Source organism: Durio zibethinus, chromosome 22 (assembly GCF_047325235.1).
Source record: "Durio zibethinus cultivar Kanyao isolate XHJ-2024 chromosome 22, ASM4732523v1, whole genome shotgun sequence".
NCBI lineage: Eukaryota > Viridiplantae > Streptophyta > Magnoliopsida > Malvales > Malvaceae > Durio > Durio zibethinus.
The window spans coordinates 16,375,345-16,398,238 of NC_143183.1; the positions used below are offsets into that span (position 1 = coordinate 16,375,345).

A 22,894-nucleotide genomic window follows, 5' to 3' on the forward strand; every position below is an offset into this window, starting at 1 on the left:
TGCATGGGTATCACCATTTTTTAAATAAAAATTTTATAGTTATAGAGAACATTTGCTTTATTAAAAACAATTTGTAAATTTGTTTAGTTAAGAAAACTATTATGATCAAGTTTTTTTCAAAACTCTCTTAATGGTGATATCCTAGTTTTTGAAAAATTACTCAATGGTGAATCTAAGTATCTAAATCTAAATTTCATTAAAATCCTTTGATGGTGATATCTAAAGTCATTCATTTGTGTTCTCTCAATGGTGATATCCAAAGCCATTTATATTTACTTGGTGGTAATATCCAAGATCTCATGGTGGTGATATCCAAGTTCTCCTTAATGGTGATATTCGAGTCTTTTTCGATAGTAATATTTAAAGTTGTTTGCATTTCTTCGGTGGTGATATGTAAGTTAGTGATATCCAAAGTCATCTCATTTTTCAATAGAGATATCTAAGTTTCAAGAAATCTTAAAAGAACATTTTTACTTTTTTTGAAAAGCAAATTTTTAGAGAACGATTTATAAAACCTTTAAGTAAAGTTTATAATGATTTGTAAGTGTTCTGAGCATAATATCTAAAACCTTCGAGCAAAGATGAGAAAGATTCGTAAATCTTCCAAACTAAATATGTTTCAGTGTCAAGATTCTAAGTCCTTCACATAGAATATTTTAAAATTTTAAAGCTGTGAAGCCTTTTTTTAGAGGAGCATTCATAGATGTCAAGATTTGTCAGACCTCCAAATGTAATCTCTGAACGTAATCTCTAAGTTCTCTAGACAAGATTTGTAAGCCTTCCTAGTTGAATTTGTTTTAGTGTCAAGATTTATAAAACCTTTAAGTATAATCTCTAAGTCTTTCAAGTAAGATTCGTAATTCTTCTGAGTTGAATTTGTTTCAGTGTCCAGATTTTTAAGACCTCTGGACATAATCTTTGATTTATTGTGTTTTATTTTCAAAAGTTATGGAGCCTCTAATGAAAGAGTCTTTTAAATTTGTTTTCAAAAGTTGTAGAACCTCTAATGAGATGAGCTTTTAAATCTATTTTCAAATGTTGTAGAGCCTCTAATGAGAAGAGTTTTCAAGAATTTAAAAAATATATTCAAAAAAATTTTAAAAAAAAATCAAAGTTCAAAAAATTTTAAAAAAAATCAGAATTTAAAAGAAATTTTGAAAATTCCTCAAATCATTGACCCCAAATAAAATTGTTATTTATGTTTTTGTCTTATTCCTAATTCTTAATAATATGCAAAAATGGATAGCTATAGATACATTATTTTATTTCGATCAATTCAAGTTTTATTTGATTTTTATGCTTGATTTGAACATTTCGATTTGGACTACTTAAAGGATTTTAATTAAATTGAGTTGTATAGGATTATTTTGGATTATTTATTTTTGGGATTATTTTGCATAGGCCACAACCCAATTCAGCTCACTTTTGGGTCACTTAAAGCTTAAAGACCCAATAGAAGTCCAAGTCAATTTCATGGCCCAAAGTCTAATTGCAGGCCCAATTTCATTTTATTAGAATTAATTAATTTAATTAACTAAAATTAATTAATTAATTAATTAATTAAAAGAGAGATATAGAGAGAGAGAAAGGGAAAAGGAAAGAGTCAGTTGCCTCAATTCCTCTCCCCCAAAATGCTTTCCCATTTTTAGGTTTCTATTTTTACCTTTTTTTGTACCCATTTTTTCCTCCTACTTCAATTTATCAAACACTTTAACACCCCAAAAATTAGCAACTCTGTAAGCCTAAGCAAAAACCATGCTACCAAGCTGTAACGAGGCTCCAAAATGCAATTACTTCTTGGAAGGCTAAAGTTCTACAAAAATCAAATTTGCACTCGGTACAACGAGGATATAAGAGGAGAGAGTAAACAATTCATAGCAGAGGAAGGACACAGAACAAAAAAATTTTCATCTGCTGATCCAACCTCATGCCTCTTATCTAGTTCACTACCGAAAGTCTTCCTACCATCTATTGAACGGAGCCCACCAACACGATTAGCAACTTTCCTAAAACCACTACAACATTCAGCCCCCTTTTTGCCAAACATTCCCAATACCACCCAAGCTTTAAAGCCATCACCATTCAAAACCACTATGCAACCACCAAAGGTAGAAATCTCACCACTAAAACAACCTCCTATTTGAACTAACCACAACAACAACCCTACACCAAAAATGCTCACTACTAAGCTCAAAACTCACACACACACACACACACACACACACACAAAGAGCAAAAACCACGCCCTTGGGAAGGAAGAAGCAGTGCCAAAAGCAAAAAAAAATTTTGTTATTAAAGTCCCAATCGAAAAATACTATTGCTTGGTTGCAAAATTTTCATTAACCCAAATTGTTAGATTAACAACCATGGATTCCTTGCATTGCATCCAATCATGTTCCTCTTGTTTTAGAATACATATTTTCTTTGTTCAAAAAGCTATATTTCTCTACATAAAAACAAACTTAATAAAAAGTTTTACATCGACATCAGCAAAAGATTCTTCATGCATGATTGTTTATATAACTAAGGCTACGGCTGTTATTCAGATTTTTTTCATATGTTAAAAGAGAAGCCTTAAGTTTAATAGTTACTAGTAAAATCTCTCGTTTTACTTCGAAAGCTTTCAATATTTTCTATTTTTAAAATATAAATTAATGAATATTGTCATAACGTCTAAATCTGAGGATCTATCGCTAGATATTGACTTAAGGAGTCACCACCAATCTTTTTGATTTACGTGTGATTGGCCACCTAAGGAATCTATCCTTTCAAGGGGCTCCCAAGCTTGACTAAGGGTCCTTAAAAGAATAAGTTCAGGTCTACAAACCAGAACAGGGTTCGAGAGTTCGGTTATATGTGAGGAAGGTTATAACACCCTCATATGCCCATCAGAAGATGGTACCAACTCAATTTCGTGTTATCCGATAAGTCTAAAAAATTTTACCAAGTAATTAATTATTAGAAATTATTCTTAATTAACTCTAATACTTTTGGTAAAAAATTAAAAAAATTTCCTCATCTTAAGAGTATAAAAAAAAACTACTGTTTTTCTTGTAAAAGCTCCGTCGTTGAATTATTTAACATTAAAAATTTTTCAAAATGAATTCAATTTTTGATATAGATTCTTTTTTTGTTTTATAAGAAAAAAACTCATGCTTTTATATAAGAAAAATTGATACTTTCAACTTTTTCTCAAAAAATATCTTTTAGAAATTTTTATTTTCAAGGAAAATTGATACTTTCAACTTTTCGTCAAAAAATTATTTTTTTAAAAATTTTTATTTTTAAGAAAAATTGATACTTTCAATTTTTCCTAAAAAAACATTTTTTATAATTTTTTATTTAATTCGTAAATAAATTGGCAAAAAAAATAAATAACAAAACAAATAAAATAAATAAAAAAAGAATAAAAGAATAAAAAAATGAAAACGGCTCGGTTCAGTATGATAGAAGCCCGGCTCGAGAGACAAAAACGGCTTAACGGCTTGATATGCGGCTCGACTTAGTGGCTCAATAATGGCTAAGCCAAAAAGGGTAAACAGGTTGAAACGCTGTGGGTCAAGTTGGATTTTGGGTGACATGCGGATCCTATCCACTTTCAGCTTCCCCAAAATGGTGCCGTTTTCAAGTAGTATAAAAGGCAAAAATTTTCCTTTTTCACTAGATGTTTCACCTTTTTTCTCTCTTTTCTTTTCAGTTTTCTCTGCATCTCTCTCTAGACGCGAAGAATACCGGTGGAATTCTCACTGGTTTTTACGTTTTATCATTGGAAACTAGGTTTTTTGCCTGAAAAGTCATCGAAAAACTTGAATTTCGTCAGAAAATTCAAAGGAATATGGAATTTTCCAAAACTTTTCCAAAAAAAAAATCACTAAAAATTCAAAAAAATCCTAAAAATCTTAAGACCTCTTTTGCACCTTTTAAACACCTTTTTTGCTTTTCTTTTCTTTCCATTTGCTTTCTGTGTCTTGTGATTTTTCTTTCTATTTTTTCCCTCCTCTTTTGCTTTGGCTTTTCTTTATTTCCTCCGTTTTGCTTTTGGATCCAAGCCTATATTTATAGGGTTTTCAAATCCAAAAATCCTAAACCAAATGGGATTTCAATCCCTTATGAATTTTGATTCAACCTTCAATCCAACTTAAACTCCTCAACCACTTTTTTTTTACTTTTTTTTTCTCATTTTTTCATTTTTATTATTTTTTATTTTTCTAATTAATCCTAATCTAGTAGAGCTCCAGATAAATTAGGGTGTCTACAGTTATCCCTTTTTGCACATTTTTTGTGAAACAGGAATTGTACAAAGACGTAGACAACCCAATCAACCTGACATTTTTTTTTTTTGAAAAAGTAAACAAAACTCTTTTAAACAGAGGCTCAACGACTTTGAAAAATAAATAAGGCTCCTCTAAACAAAGGTTCAACAATTTTGAAAAAATAAACAAGGTTCTTCTAAGCAGAGGTTCAACGACTTTGAGGTTCAACGTCTTTGAAAAATAAACAAGGCTTCTCTAAACAGAGGCTCAATAAGTTTTGGAAAATAAACAAGGCTCTTCTAAAAAGAGGCTTAATGACTTTTGGAAAATAAACAAGCTTTTCTAAAAAAAGGCTCAATGACTTTTGGAAAATAAACAAAGCTCCTCTAAATAGAGGCTTAATGACTTTTGAAAAATAAATAAAGCTCCTATAAACAGAGGCTCAATGATTTTTGGAAAATAAACAAAGCTCCTCTAAATAGAGGCTCAATGATTTTTGGAAAATAAACAAAGCTCCTCTAAACAAAGGCTCAACGACTTTTAGAAAATAAACAAGCTCTTCTAAATAGAGGCTCAACGACTTTTGAAAAATAAACAAAGCTCCTTTAAATAGAGGCACCATAACTTTAAAAATACAAATTGTTCATCTAAACAAAGGCATCATAACTTTGGAAAAATAAATTGCTCATTGATAATCATGTCCAAAGGAGTTATAGATCAAGTCTACAGAGATTTTAGGATATTATGCCCGAAGGTCTTACAAATCATTCCTAATATTAAGGAATATCCTCTTTTAAGGATTAAAATCTTACCTCATAAGCTTTTTCTCAAATGAGAATTTAAAACTCTTTCATATAAAAGTCTTCACATCTGTCTTTTTCACATAGGATCTTGGAACATCCCTGCACCAGACATTTTCAAATGCAATGTATGCTATGTACTAGACATTTAGAAATGTAATGCATGCTATGCAAATGCTGGTTAATTAATTTTCATTCAATTGTAGTATTCAAGTTTCTCAAGCTCTTTTCTTAAGCCCCAAACCCCTTAATCTTCAAGTACTATGGCCAAATCAATGTAACTATGAATCATTTATCTCATTTAATGCTCATCTTCTTCTTTTCAAAAAATCTCTTTTCAAATTTAATGTCCTTATCATAAACTAAACATTTTAAATTTGCCTTTATCAGTCTTAACCTTTTTAATATAATGTAAAAATCTTTCATGCTATTATTCATTTATCAATTATTATTTCAATCTCAAAAAGTAAGACTGTATTCACATATTTCCTCTATTGTAAGGTATTAAAAAGAAAAGAGTAAGAATGGCTAGGAAATAATCAATAAAAAAGACACATAAAAAATGAAATAGAATGTCTTTTATTAGCAACAATGATGACAAACTTTGGCCAGTTGGAAAAGAAAGAATTACAAAAATAGGTATAGGGAGACAATGCCCAAATAAACAATCAAACAATCATGATAACATATCTTGAAGTCCTTTTCAAAAAATTCAACCATCTAATGCACTCAACAACTTAGAGCTTTTTAAAACATGCTAGCCTCTTTGCCAATGAATTTTCAAATTCGATGCTGTATTCTTCTTATCTAAGTTACCTTTTCAAGTTTTCAACTTAGATAAATTCCCTTTTGACTTAAACTGCCCTTTTGGGCTTTTGCCTTGAATCTTCCATTTTTTTTATTTTTTCTTTCTTTTTTTTTTCAAGCATAGTACTTCTTCACAGCATCACAATTTATAGGATGAGGTAAATCATCTCCATCCATCTCAGCTAATATTAATGCTCCACCTGAGAAAGCTCGTTTCACGACATATGACCCTTCCCAATTCGGAATCCACTTTCCTCTATTATCGTGCTGGCTTGAGAGAATTCTTTTTAAGATTAACTCCCCTTCCCAAAAACAATGAGGTCAAACTTTTTTATTATGAGCTCTTATTATTCTTCTTTGATATAGCTGACTATGGCACAACGTTGTCAATCTCTTTTCCTCAATGAGATTAAACTATTTATAGTGCTCTCGAATCCATTTAGCCTCTTTCAGTTCAACTTCCTTCAAAACCCTTAAGAATAGGATCTCTACTTCCACTGACATTACAACTTTCATCCCATAAACCAAATAAAATGGAGTTACCCAGTAGAGGTACGTAATAATGTTTGATATGCATGTAGCATAAATGGTAACTTTTTATGCCAGTCTTTATAGGTTTCAATCATATTTTTAAGAATTTTTTTTTATATTCTTATTTGCTGCCTTAATTGTCCCATTCATTTTTGGATGGTATGGTGCTGAGTTATGGTGCTTGATCTTGTACTGAGCACATACTTCTTGCATTATCTTGCTATTTAGATTTTTTGCATTATCTGAAATAATTCTCTCTGAAAGTCCATATCTATAAATAATTTTTCTCTTTATGAACTTGTAGACTATAGATCATGTCACACTTTCAAATGATGCTACTTCTACCCATTTTGTGAAATAATTTATCATCACGAAAATAAACCTACACCCATTAGAAGCTTTTGGGGTAATAAACCAATGACATCCATGTCCCACATAGAAAATGGCCAAGACGATGCCAAAACATGTAAAGCAGATGGTAGAGCATGAATCTTATCAGCATAGATATGGAACTTATGACATTTTTTAGCATAGTTAATGCAGTCACTCTTCATTATCAACCAATAGTACCTTACTCTCATGATCTATCTTGTCATCATATGTCCATTAGCATGTGCCTCACATATCCCATCATGCACCTCTTTGATAATTTTTTTTTACCTCATCCTTATTTACACACCTCAACAATACTTGGTCATAACTTTTTTTGTAGAGAACATCTCTATCCAAGAAGAAACTCATATCTAGTCTTCAGATAACCCTTTTATCATTCTTAGTTGCTTGGGTAGGGTATTGTTGATTCTTAATGTATTGTAAAATATCATAATACTAGAGCTTTCCATTTTTCTTCTCTTCTACATTAGAGCAGTGAGCTAGCATGTCTTTGACATCTAACCTGATGGGTTGAATGTTAACGCTATCATTATTTTGAACCATTGCTATTAAAGTAGCCAAGGCATCAGCAATCAAATTTTTTTCCCGAGGTAAATGATCAAATTGAATATCTTCAAACTGCTTGATCAACTTTAGGATATACTTGCGATATAGAATGAGTTTTGAATCTCTCGTTTCCTATTCTCCTTTCAACTGATATATGACTAGAGCCGAATCTCTAAACACTTTTAATGCTTTAACTTTTCTGTATATAGCAGCCTGTAAACCCATGACACATGCCTCATATTCAGTGATGTTATTTGTGCAATTGAAATTCAACCTTGCTATTATAGGATAATATTATTTATCTAGAGAAATCAAGATTGCCTCAATTCTATGTCCTAAGGCATTGGTAGCTCTATCAAAATACATTTTCCAATGGTTTTCTTCATGCCCTTCCTTTTTCAACTGGGAAATAGTCATAAAATCTTCATCAAAAAATTCTAATCTCATTGGCTCATAATCTTCAGTAACACAATCTGCAAGAAACTCAGCTATGGCACTCTCTTTTATTACTTTCTGGTTCACATATATGATATTATATTTCAAGAGCATTACTTATGATTTAGCAATTCTTTCAGATAGAGAAGGCTTTTTGAAGATGTATTTAATTGGATCTAATTTTACTATGAGTCTACTGGTCTGATAGAGCATATATTGTCTGAATCTTTTGGCAGTCCAAGCTAATGCACAATATATTTTCTCGAAAGAAGAATATTTGGACTCGTATTCTGTGAATTTTTTACTCAAATAGTAAATAGCTCTCTACTTTCAACTAGACTCATCTTGTTGCCCCAGCACATATCCCATTGAATTATCATATATCGTCAAATATAAAATTAAAGGTCTCTCTGGAATAGACGACACTAATATTGTAGGATTTGACAAATATTGCTTAATTTTATCAAAAACTATTTGGCATTCCTCATTCCATTCTCCAAGGTTATTTTTACGAAGAAGCTTAAATATAAGATCACATTTGTAGGTAAGCTAAGAGATGAACTGAGAAATGTAGTTCAATCTACCCAAAAAACCTCGAACTTCTTTTAGTGTACTAAAAGGTGATAAATTTTGAATGACCTGTATTTTATCTGGATCGACCTCAATCTTTTTTTCACTAACCACAAAGCCTAGCAACTTCTTTGATCTTGCCTCGAAGGTGCACTTAGTTAGGTTCAACTTGAGTTGAAATTTTTTTAACCTCTAAAACAACTTTCTAAGGTTGGTGACATGATCTTCGCCTTCTTGAGATTTTACAATCATATCATCTATATATACCTCAATTTCTTTATGCATCATATCATAAAAGTGCGTCACCATGGCTCTTTGGTATATTGCCCCAACATTTTTTAGACTAAAGGGCATGACTTTATAGCAAAATATTCCTCACATGGTTATGAAAGTGGTTTTTTCCATGTCATCTTCAGCCATCTTTATTTGGTTATATCCTGAAAACCCATCCATAAAGGAGAACATTAAATACTTGGTCGTATTGTCTACCAGCATATCAATATGAGACAAAAAAAAATTATCCTTTAGGCTAGCTTTATTCAAATTACGATAATCTACACACATTCGCACCTTTCCATCCTTTTTAAAAATTGGTACAATGTTGGCTACCCATTTTGGATACATGGCCACTTGTAAAAAACCTGCATCAAACTACTTTTTCACCTCTTCTTTGATCTTGAGTAACATATCAAGTTTCATTCGCCTTAATTTTTATTGGACTATCTTACATTCCGGCTTTAAAGGCAGTTTATGCTCTACTATTTCTGTACTGAGCCTAGGCATATCTTGATAAGATCAAGCAAACACATCTATAAATTTTTGAAGTAGATTTTCCAATCGTTGCCTATCTATCAACTAGAGTGACATGCCAATTTTAACCTCTTTCTTATTCTTATCATCTATTAAATTCACTAACTCGATTGTCTCCTGATGAGGCTCAATTGGTTTACTTTCTTGCTCAATAAATCTCATTAGGTCCAAAGGGATAACATGTTCTTCAGAATCATTTTCATTATCAAATGCATCAGTGTTAATTGATTTTTCAAAATTAACCCCTTGATCATTATCATGATTATTTTTCTGTTCATTTAAGGACCTGAAATTGAATGAAATGGGATATATTGGTGAAATGTATAGAAAAATGGAAAAATAAAAGAACTAGAAGAAATGAATAAAATGCATCATTTTTAATAATAAAAGATAAATAGCCCAAATAAGAAAAACCATCCCAAGGCTTTGGGCATAAGCTATTGGGATGTTCAATTACATTGAATCGGTATCAAGGATAGCAGTCATTTCAATAATGCTCCAATTATTTAGCTCATAATTTGGCAGATAAGGATGAACCCACATTTTTTTTCATACCTACTCTCATCTTCGATCACATAGATGGACAACTCAGTAAATGTCTTCTCCATGCTTAGTTTAAAATCTTTTTTTGTATCTGAGTACATGAATCTTTCAGACTTGAAGGTCTCATATAAGTGAGGAATTATCATTGTTGTCTTATTGGCTTGTCTTCCCTTAATTTCCCAGTCTTTAATTCCATAACCAAGACCCAGTCTCTCATTGTTATCCATCCTTATTAGAGGCTTTCTTATCCCTTGTAAATTTCTACCTAGTTTTACTCCAGGATACCAACCTTTATTGATGACCTGACACATCACTATTTTTAAAAAGTGTTGGCTTTTGGGTCCTTCACCTATAGAATTGACTAACTCAAAGGACTGATAAGAACATTCCATCACCTCTTTAGTAGCTTTTACATATGGAACATTTAGCGACTGAGTTACCAACATGTCTTCTTTCCCAAACACTACCACCAACTGACCTTTCACATTGAACTTAATCTTTTGGTGTAGGGTAGAATGGACAGCACCTACCATGTGAATCCATAGTCTTTCCAACAAACTATAAGATGGAGAGATATCCATTACTTGAAATTTTACATTAAAAGTGCATGGCCCAATTTTCAAGGGCATCTCTATATCTCTCAAAACTTTTCGTCTGGTCCCATCAAATGCTCAAACAATCATTTGGTTGTCCTTCATATGTGAGTAATTAATAGGTAACCTTGTCAAAGTTGACATAGGCATGACGTTAATAGCAGAACCATTATCGATAAGAATTTTGGTTATAGTATGGCTCTTGCACTTAATAGTGATATGTAGAGCCTTGGTGCTTCCCCTACCTTCTGGAGGAATCTCATCATCACTAAAAGATATGTAATTTGACATAACCAGGTTTCTAGCTAAGAGGTTTACATATTCAACAGACACATTATGTGCCATATATACCTGATTTAGTACTTTCAGCAAGGTATTTTAATGTGGTTCTGAATTCAATAACAGTGACAATAATGAGATTCGTGTCGACATCTTATTTAATTATTCCACCATTGAGTATTCACTATATTTTAATAGCTTCAAAAATTCACATGCTACTTTTTTTGACACCGATTTTGGGCAATCCTCTTCAAGTACTATTTTTGGATTATTTCTTTCTTCACCTTTTTTGCCTTTTTTTTTTCTAGCCGTTTTTAGCATTTCTGGAATGTAGCACCTTTCACTTCGGGTGATGCCCTTTACAGCAGTTATATTGGTAGCATCAAGCTTAAAAACATTCTCCTATTGCCCTGGACTATTATATCACAGCCATATCTTCATGGCACAGCCTTATTGCTCTTGTAAGAAAATGGAGCAAGAACTTTAAAGGTTACAAGCCTGGGGGTGAATTTGTCTATGGTCGGCCTTGGCTTATCTCCGTAATAAATTGTTAACGCCCTTGGAAATAGTTTCGATGGCTGGTCAATCACAGACACTTTAGCATTTTTTGAGCCCTCTATTTTTTCATAAAATTCAATCTGATATGAATTCATAAGTTTTTGCACTTTCTGGTGAAACTATTCATATGCTTCAATAGAATGGCCAGATGCCCCATTATGATACTTACAAGTTTCACTTGCTACATATACCCCATGATAAGTATATGGACTTATTGCTTGTATTATATCAGTTTTTCATAAAATATCAAATAGTTGATTGAGAGGTGTCTTAATTTTTGTCACTTTTTTTTAGATGATGCTCTCATTCCACACTTAGAGCATTCACATGATGATTAGGTAAAGGATTGTCACTAACATTTGGTGTAGTTACCCCTCCTGTATCGAAACTAATCATTTCATCCATGATCAACCATTACACATTATATTTCAAGACATTGCAATTCTCAATGGAATGATTAGCAATCCTATAGTGATGGTTACAATGGGTTGTAGGATTATACCACTTAGGATAAGGCAGCTTGAATGGCTCTAATTTGCTAAGAGCAGTCAAATGACTATTGTAAAGCTCACGATATAACTTTATATAGGTTATAGGAATTGGATCGAATATAAACTTTTCATGAGTAATTTGTTGCTCCTATGAACCACCCATTGGGCTAACCGGATGGGTCTCGGGTCTTGGGATAGGTTGAGTATTAGGACTGTATGTAATATTTTGAGGTTTAAAAGAGGGTGGATATGTTTGGGAGTAAAGTGATTGTGGGATTGGTTGGTATGGGTAAGCATTATTCACAGTAGGATAATATGGAGAATATCCTTATGGTGGGTAAGGTTGATAACCCCTAAATTATTATCTATTAAAGCTTACAGCTTAAGCTTCAATCTCTTTCTTCTTTGGGGCTCTTTTAGCGGATAATTTCCCTCCTTTTAACTTGCCATTCTTGATGACGCTCTCAATGATTTCGTTAGAGATCACCATGTCGATAAAATTTTTTGTTACATTCTCTATCATCTTTTTATAATAGGTAGATTTTACAGTGCTGACAAACAACACTGTAGTTTCTTTTTCAGTTAGAAAAGGTTACACTTGAAAAGCTACATCCCTCCACCTCTGGGCATATTCCTTAAAAGACTCATTTACCTTTTTCTCTATGTTTTGTAAAAATAAACAATCAGGAACTAAATCCATGATATATCGATATTGACTAATGAAGTCATGGGCTATATTGCTCCAAGAACGGATGCAAGTTCCATTCAGCTGGACATACCATTAAGCAACAAAGCCTATAAGGCTATCTTGAAAAACATGCATTAGTAATTTTTTATTGTGCGTATGGGCTACCATCTTCTGACAGTACATGGTAATATGAGTCTTTAGGCACATCGTACTATCATATTTCTCAAATTTTGGTACTTTAAACTTAAAAAGAATAACCACATCCGGGACTAAGCAAAGTGTAGCAGCATCGATAGAATTATAAAACCTAATTCCTTCCACAGCCCGTAATCTTTGTTCAAGCATACTAATTTTTGAGTCTTTTTAAGATTCCACTTTTGCATTTTTTTCTCTTTTTCTTTTAGTTCATCCAGATAAAAAACTTGAATTGGTTTTACTACTTTTTCAGTAAAGACAGGATTCACATAGCTATGGTAATGCCTTGGGTTAGAGGCTGATGGCACTCTAGGATAAGTGAGATATGTGAATTATTGTGATGGCATATCATGTGTGGATTGGGCTTGTTGTGGACTAAAATCAAGAGGATATAAAGGGTCGATCACTTCTTGAGATGTAGGGCCCTATTGGCTTATGTTCTCTTATATCTTCTTTCTTTTGTTTAACTTGTCGAGAGCATCCCAAATCTTACTCAACTCATTCTCAAACTTTTTTGTGCTTTTTTTTTTATTTTTTCAAGTCGATGTGAGTTTTCTTACTCCATTTGTCTAGCTCTGGCTCTTATGTTATATTAGTGGACAGGGTTTTTATTGGATGGAGTTATCCTTGACCCTTGAATACCATGTCTTAGAATAAGCAAGTTTATATGACTATCTCATGGTATTTTGTAATGAATGAGAATGCAATGAATGAAAATGCATGTATGCGAAGAACATTTGCTTTGAGACAATGTTTAACCAAAAGATTTCATTTATTCTGAAGAACTTTCATTTACATAAAATTTATTATCCAGAGTTATAACCATAAAATCATTTGATCTGCTCATACTGGTCTCTTGCTTCTTCGATGAAATTCAGGAGATGCTATCCATGTTCCTCTATTAGGGTCACCACTTGCTTCAATGCTTTTACCTCTTCAACTATTTCTTTTGCCTTACATACTTTTTTATAAATTTAGGTTGTTAAGTAATCAATATACTTCTGTCTTCTTAGGTTTTCCCTTTTACCACATCATACTTGGTATGATAACTCTCTATGCTCTTTAACCAATGCAGCAATATAGTCTTATTGTTCATACAACCTCTGTTTCAACCTGTTTAGGTAACTGTTCAACATGTTATTTTTTATTTGTACCTGGGTATTTTTTTTTTCTAATTCAGCATATTCTTGCTTCAACTGCTCATTTTTATTTGTCAACTCAGTGATTGTTATCTTTTTGGCTTTTATCTTTACACATAACCTCTTATGTTCATGGTGTAGCTCTACTAGGTCTTTAACAGCTGTATCGTATTCTCTACCAATCTTGAAAACTTTGACTTCATGTTTTTCAGCTCTATTTTTCCATTGATCTTTCTCTTATTGAAGCTTCTGGATCTATTACCTTAGCCTATCCTTTTCGATCTTGAACTCTTTTATCGCAAACTCTAATTCTGATGGTATCTCTTCAAGCTTTCCTTTTGTTGGTGGTTGAAAGCCTTCACAAGTGAATACCACTTTCTGTCCTTGTCTTGCTTTTCAGACCAAGTACTCACAAGTGACTTTATCAGTGAACGATCTAAGACTCACCCTACAAGGGTTTTCAATGCTTTAATCACCTCATTCATCCTCTAAAATGCTTTTGGCTCATTGTAAGAAAATTTTGATTGTTGAAGCTTATGTGTCATGGGGATAAACTATTCTGTTCTAAACTACCTCTTTACTGGAAGTGACGTATAGCTTGTTGCTTTCTATAAACCCAGAAGTGAGACCACAGTGTTATCTCCATACTGATAGGTTCATGATTCATCCACAAGGCCAACCATCTCACCTCGATGCTTGTTAGCTTTGTTAATGATGCTATCCATTCTTTTTTGGATTTTTGTACTGGCCACTCACTTTCGTAGAATTCTTTAATTGGAGCTCGATTACGAAAATAAAGCTTCGAGAAAGAATCCTTTTTACACTCGAAGTAGCTTTCATCCATAAGTACAATAGTTGTATACAGCCTGTGAAACACCTTTCATTCTGGTGATAGTAACTAAAAAATCTAATAGTCTCTACCAATATCACTGTTGAAGGGTTATAGCCATTAATCACACTTTCGAAGAAGTCAACCACGACTATTTCAATATAACCTAAAACCTTTGAAAAAAACATCATTCCATATATGGCTAAGGCAAACACGTCTAACCTTCACTCTTCGTCGACATGTTGTACTAAAAAATCATGAAAAAACTTCCAAGGTAGGTAAACCTGCTCTTGTTTTTTCTTTGTATGATAATCCATAATCTCCTTGTTTATCCCTATAAGATAGGTCAGATTCTTACAAAATCTTGATTTATGTTTTTTTACATATATCTTGTCAAGAGCCTAGAGGTGCAGACCTAATAAAGTTGAATATTCTTCAATGGTCGGTGTCATATCAACTTTATTAAAGATGAAACACTTGTATGCAGGATCTCAGAATTACGCTGCAGCTCTAATTAGTTGATTTTCAACATTCACTGCAAGAAGGTGTGCTATATGTCTATGCCTTTGGCAAAACACCTATTATCTTGATGGACTCATCTTCTTTCATATATCAAGCAGATCCTTTAAATTATTTTGTTTGAGGAGGATGGATGTTTCTTAAGACAAGTTGAAAGCATAACCAATTGGTAAACAATCATCCTCCTTTTGTTGAATCCTTTTTGACTGGACCTTTACTTCGTTGGGTGACTCACAATGAGCTAATACAAACGAAAAGTAAACTAGTCGCTCTGTGGAGTCCATAAAAAACTTTTTGTTGAAGACCATCTTTCAAGCAAATATTCTTTATGCAACTTTATGATATGAGCATGAATCAATGAAAAAATGAATAAGAGAAGAGGTTAGTATACCAAATAAAGATAAATAAATAAATTAAACATCACACATAATAAAAAGAATGAATCCTATGCTTTTGGTTAATTCTAAAAAGAATGAGATGGCTCTATCTCTAGGTTAGGCACTTCTAAAGTTCACTATATGTGGTTCAAGGTTAAAGTCTAAAGGTTCTCAAATTGTTCCTACATCATTGTCCATCACAGACTAGTAAGGCACCTTAATCCTCACCCATTATAGGCTACAAGCAAAAAAGATTCAATTTGAGTGAGTGTATTTCGCTAGCCATTGCGGAGGCATTAAAACCTCATGAAAGCATAGGTACTTTACTCTCTTATAGAGAGACGGAGTTCGGGTATAAAATTCATATCATGCACATGCATATGAATGACATAATTATCAAACAAATAAACAGAATGAATGCATAAAAAATCTTTACCAAAAATTTAATTTTATTAGGCTTTTTGTATAACACAAATTTATTTGTTGGCTTGACTCTCGACTATCCCTAGTGGAGTTGCCAAACTGTCATAACGTCTAGATCTAGGGATCTATCGCTAGACATTGAATTGAGGAGTCATCATCAATCTTTTTTATTTAGGTGTAATTGGCCACCTAAGGAATCTATCTTCTTATGGGGCTCCCAAGCTTGACTAAGGGTCCCTAAAAGAATAAGTTCGGGTCTATAAACCAGAATGTGGTTCGATAGTTTGGTTATATGTGCAGAAGGTTATAGCACCCCTACAAGCCCATCAGAAGATAGTACCAGCTCAATTTCGTGTTATCTAATAAACCTAAAAAATTTTATCAAGTAATTAATTATTGAAAATTATTCTTAATTAACTACAATACTTTTGACAAAAAATTAAGAAAATTTTTTCATCTCAAGAGTATACAAGAAAACTATCGTTTTTCTTGCAGAGGCTCTATCGTCGGATTATTTAATATTAAAAAAATGAATTCGACTTTTGATATAGATTCTTTTTTTTTTTTGTTTTATAAGAAAAAAACTTATGCTTTTATACAAGAAAAATTGATACTTTCAACTTTTCCTCAAAAATATTTTTTAGAAATTTTATTTTCAAGAGATCATTAAAAATTAAAGAATATTTGAATAAATATTTTTATTTAATTCATAAATAAATTGGCAAAAAAAAATAATAATAAACAACAAAACCAAAAAAAAAATAAAAGAAAAGAAAAAAAACTTGAAAACAGCTCAGCGTAATGAAAGCCTCGCTCAAGAGATAAAAGCGACTGGACAGATTGATATGCAGCTTGGCTCAGCGACTCAACAACAGTTAAGCGAAAAAGGGTAAATGGGTTGAAGTGTTACGGGTCGGGTCGAATTTCGGGTGATGCGCGGATCTTAGCCACTTTCAGCTTCCCAAAAACGACGTCATTTTCAAGTAGTATAAAAGGCAAAAATTTTCCTTTTTTCCAAGATGCTTCACCTATTTTCTCTCTCTTCCCTTCAGTTTTCTCTGCGTCTTTCTCTAGACGCAAAGAACACCGATGGAATTCTCATCAATTTTTAGGTTTTATCGTCGGAAACTGGGGTTTTTGTCAAAAAAGTCACCGAAAAACTTGAATTTCACTGAAAATTTTAATGGAATCTAGAATTTTCTAGAAAAAAATCACCAAAAATTAAAAAAAAATCTTAAAAATCTTAAGACTTCTTCTGCACCTTTTAAACACCTTTTTTGCTTCTCTTTTCTCTCCATTTGCTTTCCGTGTCTTGTGATTTTTCTTTTTGTTTTCTCCCTCGTCTCTTGCTTTTAATTTTCCCTATTTCCTCCGTTTTGCTTCTAGATCCAAGCCTATATTTATAGGGTTTTCAAATCCAAAAATCCTAAACTAAATGGGATTTCAATCCTTTCTGAATTCTGATTCCAACCTTCAATCCGACTTAAACTCCTCAACCACCTTTCTTTTCAATTTTTTTTATTTTTTATTTTTATTATTTTTTATTTTTCTAATTAATCCTAATCTAGTAGACCCCAGACAAATTGGGGTGTCTAAAAATATTATATTTAATAAGTTTTAAAATTAATTGTTATAAATTATAACTATTTGCAAAGATAATATTTATTTTAAAATTCTCATTTTCTTTTCTAGACGGTTTATTTTTTTCCTTTCATCAAAAGATCCAAAATTTTTCATTTTATTTTAAATATAAATTTATAAAATAATGTGTACCCTTGATAACATCTCTTGTTTAGAAGAAAACATTTTTGTTAAATAAAATATCTAAGAATAAAAGTAAAACAAAGAGATAAAACAAAAAGAAAAAACCAATACAAAAAACTATAAGCCCTTGACCCAACAAACAAAAAGATCCAAAATTATAGCACGGTGCTAATGCATTAAAATATAAGACTCACCTATTTTAATGTTTTATTTTAGGGACTTAAATGAAAATTAAGCATTATAACATTTATAGCCTATAATAAAATTTTGAAATAAAAAGTCTGAGTATGTGAAATGAATGTATTAGTCTACTAGATGAGTATGTAGAGCTTTTTTCCAAAATTATGTTGACCCAACAAAAAAATTTTTTCCAAAAACCCAAAAACCATTTAATTACATTCAAAGCAGAAAAAAATGCCAATTAGTGGCTTTTCATGCAAAGTTTGCTATAGCTACATTGCATCATGTAGCTAACTTTCCTTTAATGGTAGATTTGGATTCCAAGAGTAAATGCATCATCTTACATAACTTCAAAACAATTTTTAAATTTACAACTTTTTTTTTTAATATTTTAAATTCATTCATTCCGTCCATCATCATTAAAAACGTAATGAAATGATAAATATGTCATGTCAATACTGCATAAACATCCATTTAGTGTAATTCTCAACTTAAAGGTTAAATGGGCTCATTTTGTTTTGCCGTATGGATGTCTCATGATACCGAGATAGCTATTTTCATCAAATCTTACATTCATTGATCAATTTGTTTTCATAACCCTAAAAAAAATGAAAATGAAAAAAGGTGATGGAATGGGTCTTTTTCGTCTTTAACTTGGAATTAACCTTCAAATTAACACACATTAACCATGTATAAATTAAACCATACTATTAATTACTAATTAAATTCTCTCTCTGAATGAAAATTATGGTTTAGGAAGAACCAACTGTTGCCACCTTAGGCACATGAACAGGATAGTCATCAATCTCATCAATCCATGGACTCTTCTCCTTGGCTGGATTGATGGTCTTCAAGGCTTTCCAAACCGCACTGTTGCATTTGAATCCTGACCCGAAAGCGATCTGCCACGTTCTATCACCTTTTCTGATTCTTCCTTTGGCTTCAGAATAAGCTAGTTCATAGCACAAAGAACTGCTTGAAGTGTTCCCAAACCTGTAAAGAGTCATCCTCGATGGCTCCATGTGCCAATCCGTGAGATCAAGGTTTTTCTCAAGCTCATCTAGCACAGCTCTCCCTCCTGCATGAATACAAAAATGCTCGAAAGCCAATTTGAAATCTGGGATGTAGGGTTTGATCTTCATTTTGAAGACTTTCCTTGCAACCAAAGTAGCAAAAAACAGGAGTTGCTCGGACATGGGAAGAACTAATGGCCCCAGGGTGGTGATATTGGTTTTAAGGGCTTCTCCAGCAACAGCCATGAGGTCTTTTGAGAGGGAAACGCCAATTCTTTTGGTATCATCCTCGCGTTGGAAGACACAGTTGTAGCATTTATCGTCAGCCCCTTTGTGGGTACGTACGGTGTGAATAAGTTGATACTTGGAGCGGCGGCGATCGGAGGAGCTGTTGGAGAGAAGGATTGCAGCGCCACCCATACGGAAGAGGCAGTTTGAGACAAGCATAGATCGGTCGTTGCCAGAGTACCAGTTGAGAGTAACGTTCTCCATGCTTACCACTAGGGCGTAAGAGTTGGGGTGTACCTGTAATTGGAACAAAATATTTCAGTACTTGCCACAAGACCAAATCTACCAAATTATTAATTAATCTTTCCATTTAAAATGTTATTTTGGAGGTGAAAGGGGAACACATTCATTACCCTTAATCATAATATAGAAAGTGGAAACTAGCTCAAATTACCCCGCCGCATACTAAATATAATTTCCAATTGGATGGTCCGGAACCACTAAACTACAACTGGAATTTAGTAGTAGTATTTTTTCATTTTTAATAAATGATTATAACACCTCTCTTTTCTTAGAGTCGCTTGGCCTAATAAAATCACCTGCAGCCATCCTTTAATGTGGGTCACCTAGTAGGCCAATTACCAGCTCGACAAGTGCTCAGCAGCCAGCAGGCTGCTGGCTGCAGCAATATATAAAATTTTCTTAACCTAGATGGCTCAATTCCTCGGACCTATTTAAAGTGAGATTGACTCATTCACAGCCAAACTGCATGAACTCCTTTTCACATAATTTATGCCATATAAAAGCAATCCAACAGCTGAAATAAAAAAGAAAAGGGACATGTGGTTTAAATCAGTCAGAGAAAAAAAGATGTGATTTAAAGGGCAGAAAAAAATTGGAGTTTATAAGTGTTTAATTTATCCAATCATTTTTAAAATGTGATATCAATAAATTTGGGTTTAAATTCTAACAATACTTAGTTGCAGCTTATATTGTAAAAAAAGAAAAAAAATAAAAGGGTGAAAAAGAAGAAACATACCTGTAGCAACTGCTTGGCAAGGTCTATAGAAATGAGCCCAGCACTGCAGCCCATTCCACCAAGATTGTAGCTCAAAATGTTCCCCCTAAGCTTGTATCTGTTCACAACCATGGCAGAAAGAGATGGTGTAGGATTGAACACACTGCAATTCACCACAAGGATTCCTATATCCTTAGCCTTGACACCAGTTTTCGCCAAGAGTTCATCAATGACTCCAAACATAACTGTCTCAGCCTCCTTCCTGGCCTCCGCCACGCACGGGTTTGGTGGGACACGCAACAGAGCCTCAGAAAAGTAGGTCTTCTGCCCCAAACCAGACCTCTCAAGGATTTTCTTTTGAAAAGCTAAGTTATCTTCGGTGAAGCTCCCTATGAGACCAGATCTTTCCATGAACATCTCCCTGGTGCAAGTACGTTCTGCTTCAGGCTTGTAACAAGCAAAATTAACCAAATAGACTTTCCTGGGGCGGCTCTTGAAGTAAAGTGTGGCCAAAAAAACTAAAAGGCCTGAACATAGGGTTACCGAGACAAGATTGAACTTGAGCTGGTCCCATAGTTGAACAAAATCAAGGAAAGTAATCGTGGAAAGATGAGCTGAAGCAATGCCTACGAGAGGTACTAGCATTAAATACATGGCGTTAGAGATTAAGTAATGGTAGCCAAGCTTCACATATTTTAGCCTTACTGAAAGAATAAAGTTTGGGAGATTATTGTTTGATCTTCTTTCTTCTAAGGAAGCTGTTTGAACCTGTACAGGCTCTGGATTCGAGCTTTGCCTACTCTCTGCTGCCATCTTTTTGCTATAATACAAATCCAATATGAAGCCTAAAACAAAACCCAGATAAAAAAAAAAAAACTGCTGAAAACCAAGAAAACAAAACTTTGGGGTGAATAACTCAACAAAAATTGGTAGTATTTTCGATTTTGAATTTAAAACAAAACGAATGAAAGGGTGGGAAAAGAGTTAATGAGTTGCAATTGTGGGAAGAAGTTGGAGCAATTTAAAGGGGGAAAGAAAGATGGGAGGATGCAGCTACCCCGATGAACTTTTACTTGTTAACCCTCCGTAGCATTGAATTTGCCAACCGGTTAATTAGCTCCTTTTTATTTTTTATTTTTTTTCTAATTTTGTATTTATACGTGGATCCGGGATAGCGGATACTATAAGCGCCTGTTAAGGATTATTTAATTACTATTTTTAAAATATTTTCGTATTTAATGCATTATCTTTATTAATTTCTTAAAAAATGCATTAATTACTTTTTTTTTTTAAATATCATCTTAGCATCCGGTAACATTTAAATGCATTACTATTCTTTTTTTTGGTTAATTTATGCTAGTATGATTTTAAGTATTGGCATTCTTATAAGAAGCTTTGCCACTCTTGTGTGGTGTGATAGCATGGGAGAGAAAGAGGGTTGACATGTCCAATGAATATTATTAATTTAGTATTTGCATGATATTGTTTGTTGGGGAGCAACTTGGCTCACCCGAATTGTGTGTCATTGTTAGTGGAAGAAATTCATATTAACTCGCAATAAAAAATTAGGAAAATACGATAATAAAATTATTTTTCCATCTAGGATCAATTACTCTAAACTTTACCTTTCTTTTTGCGAAGTTACAACTTACAAATAAACAAAATAAAAGAAATATATATAATTAAATAAATTCAATATAAAATTAAAATACAATGAGATTTGAATTCAAGATTTTAAGATTTCAAAACTTTTTCCTTGTAACTAGGATAAGATCTTATTGGCTGCAATATATAACTTTTGTTAGGTACACAAAAAACAAACTAGGGGGTTAGAAAAACAGTTTTAAATAAATTAAGTTAGAGGTTAAAACCGGGTATTATCTCATAAAAAATTCTTAAAACGCAAATTAATTATAGATGAGAATAAAGAAACTATGATCTGTCAATGTATTTCATTAGGGACTTTATTTGAAGCCCTAACTTATTGATATTAAAATCAAATTGAGGGTAGCCAGCTAGGTGGTAGGGTAGTACTCAAAGCACATTTATATGCCATGCACATTAAGTTGAAACATTGCAAATTAACTCATGCATGATTGTCCCGAAACATGACCATCAGCAAAATCATCCAACGACCATAATACCAATATCACAAAAAAATGGATGATCAATTCAATTATTCATGTTGGAATTTTTCAGTTGTTATTGTTTGAATCAGACGATACGAAATTTATGTTGGTGCTTAGAGATTGCAAGTTTAAATGAACTCATGTACGTAATGTCTTCTCGATCAGCTACATAAGTATAAAGGGTAGGAGGGTTAGGGGTAACTTAGGTAATTTGAAAAAATTATTCATGTTTTCAATTTTTCTTGGATTAATTGATTATTCGGACTAACTGTTAACTGCTAGCTTCCTTCCGTCCCTTATTTATTAGCTTTAGCTTTCGTTGTTAGGATTATGTTTTTGAAATCGGATCGAGAAGATAGCTAATGTATTCTTATCAATGTTTAGTGATTTGATGTCTAGGACATTTTTGGCCCCTAAACACTACATATTTAGTTACGAACAGCCAGCCTTAAGAGGCTTTAAAGGTATGGATTTTGACTTTACTATCCTTTCAAGAATGCCTCAAGGTCCTTCTAATTAATAAGTAGTTTGGAGATTCAACGTCTGTAGCGCACCTGCTGAGAGTTTCCATTAATCAACAGTCAAATTCCCATTTAATTTGAAGATAAAGTCATGTCGATCGGTCTAAATTGGTTTAATCTTGGTGCCATACTTGCTGCTTTCACTGGCAGTTTCAGCTTTAATTCTATTCAAACTTGACTACTTGACTACTTGACTAATAGACAGTATTTGCGCGTTTAATTCTCCGTTCACAAAGAATTTAAGATTTTTCTTTCTTTCTTC

General features: G+C 32.9%; 1 protein-coding gene across 1 annotated transcript; it reads right to left on the reverse strand.

Annotated features, from left to right (window-relative positions):
- Positions 1 to 18,150: 18,150 nt before the first annotated feature.
- LOC111306675 (3-ketoacyl-CoA synthase 20-like) lies at positions 18,151 to 21,190 on the reverse strand. The gene is made up of 2 exons (XM_022904476.2): positions 20,004 to 21,190; positions 18,151 to 19,261 (listed from the first exon to the last, which is right to left on the reverse strand). The coding sequence occupies exons 1-2, from the start codon at positions 20,793 to 20,795 to the stop codon at positions 18,476 to 18,478; spliced, it is 1,578 nt and encodes a 525-aa protein (XP_022760211.2). The 5' UTR covers positions 20,796 to 21,190; the 3' UTR covers positions 18,151 to 18,475.
- Between the last annotated feature and the right edge of the window lie 1,704 nt (positions 21,191 to 22,894).

What these genes read in the sequence shown, in the direction of transcription:
- LOC111306675 (XM_022904476.2), bottom strand. Translation starts at nt 20,795, where the DNA reads ATGGCAGCAGAGAGTAGGCAAAGCTCGAATCCAGAGCCTGTACAGGTT. An exon ending in TTGCCAAGCAGTTGCTACAG is followed by an intron (nt 19,262 to 20,003) that starts GTATGTTTCTTC and finishes TTCCAATTACAG; the next exon opens with GTACACCCCAACTCTTACGC.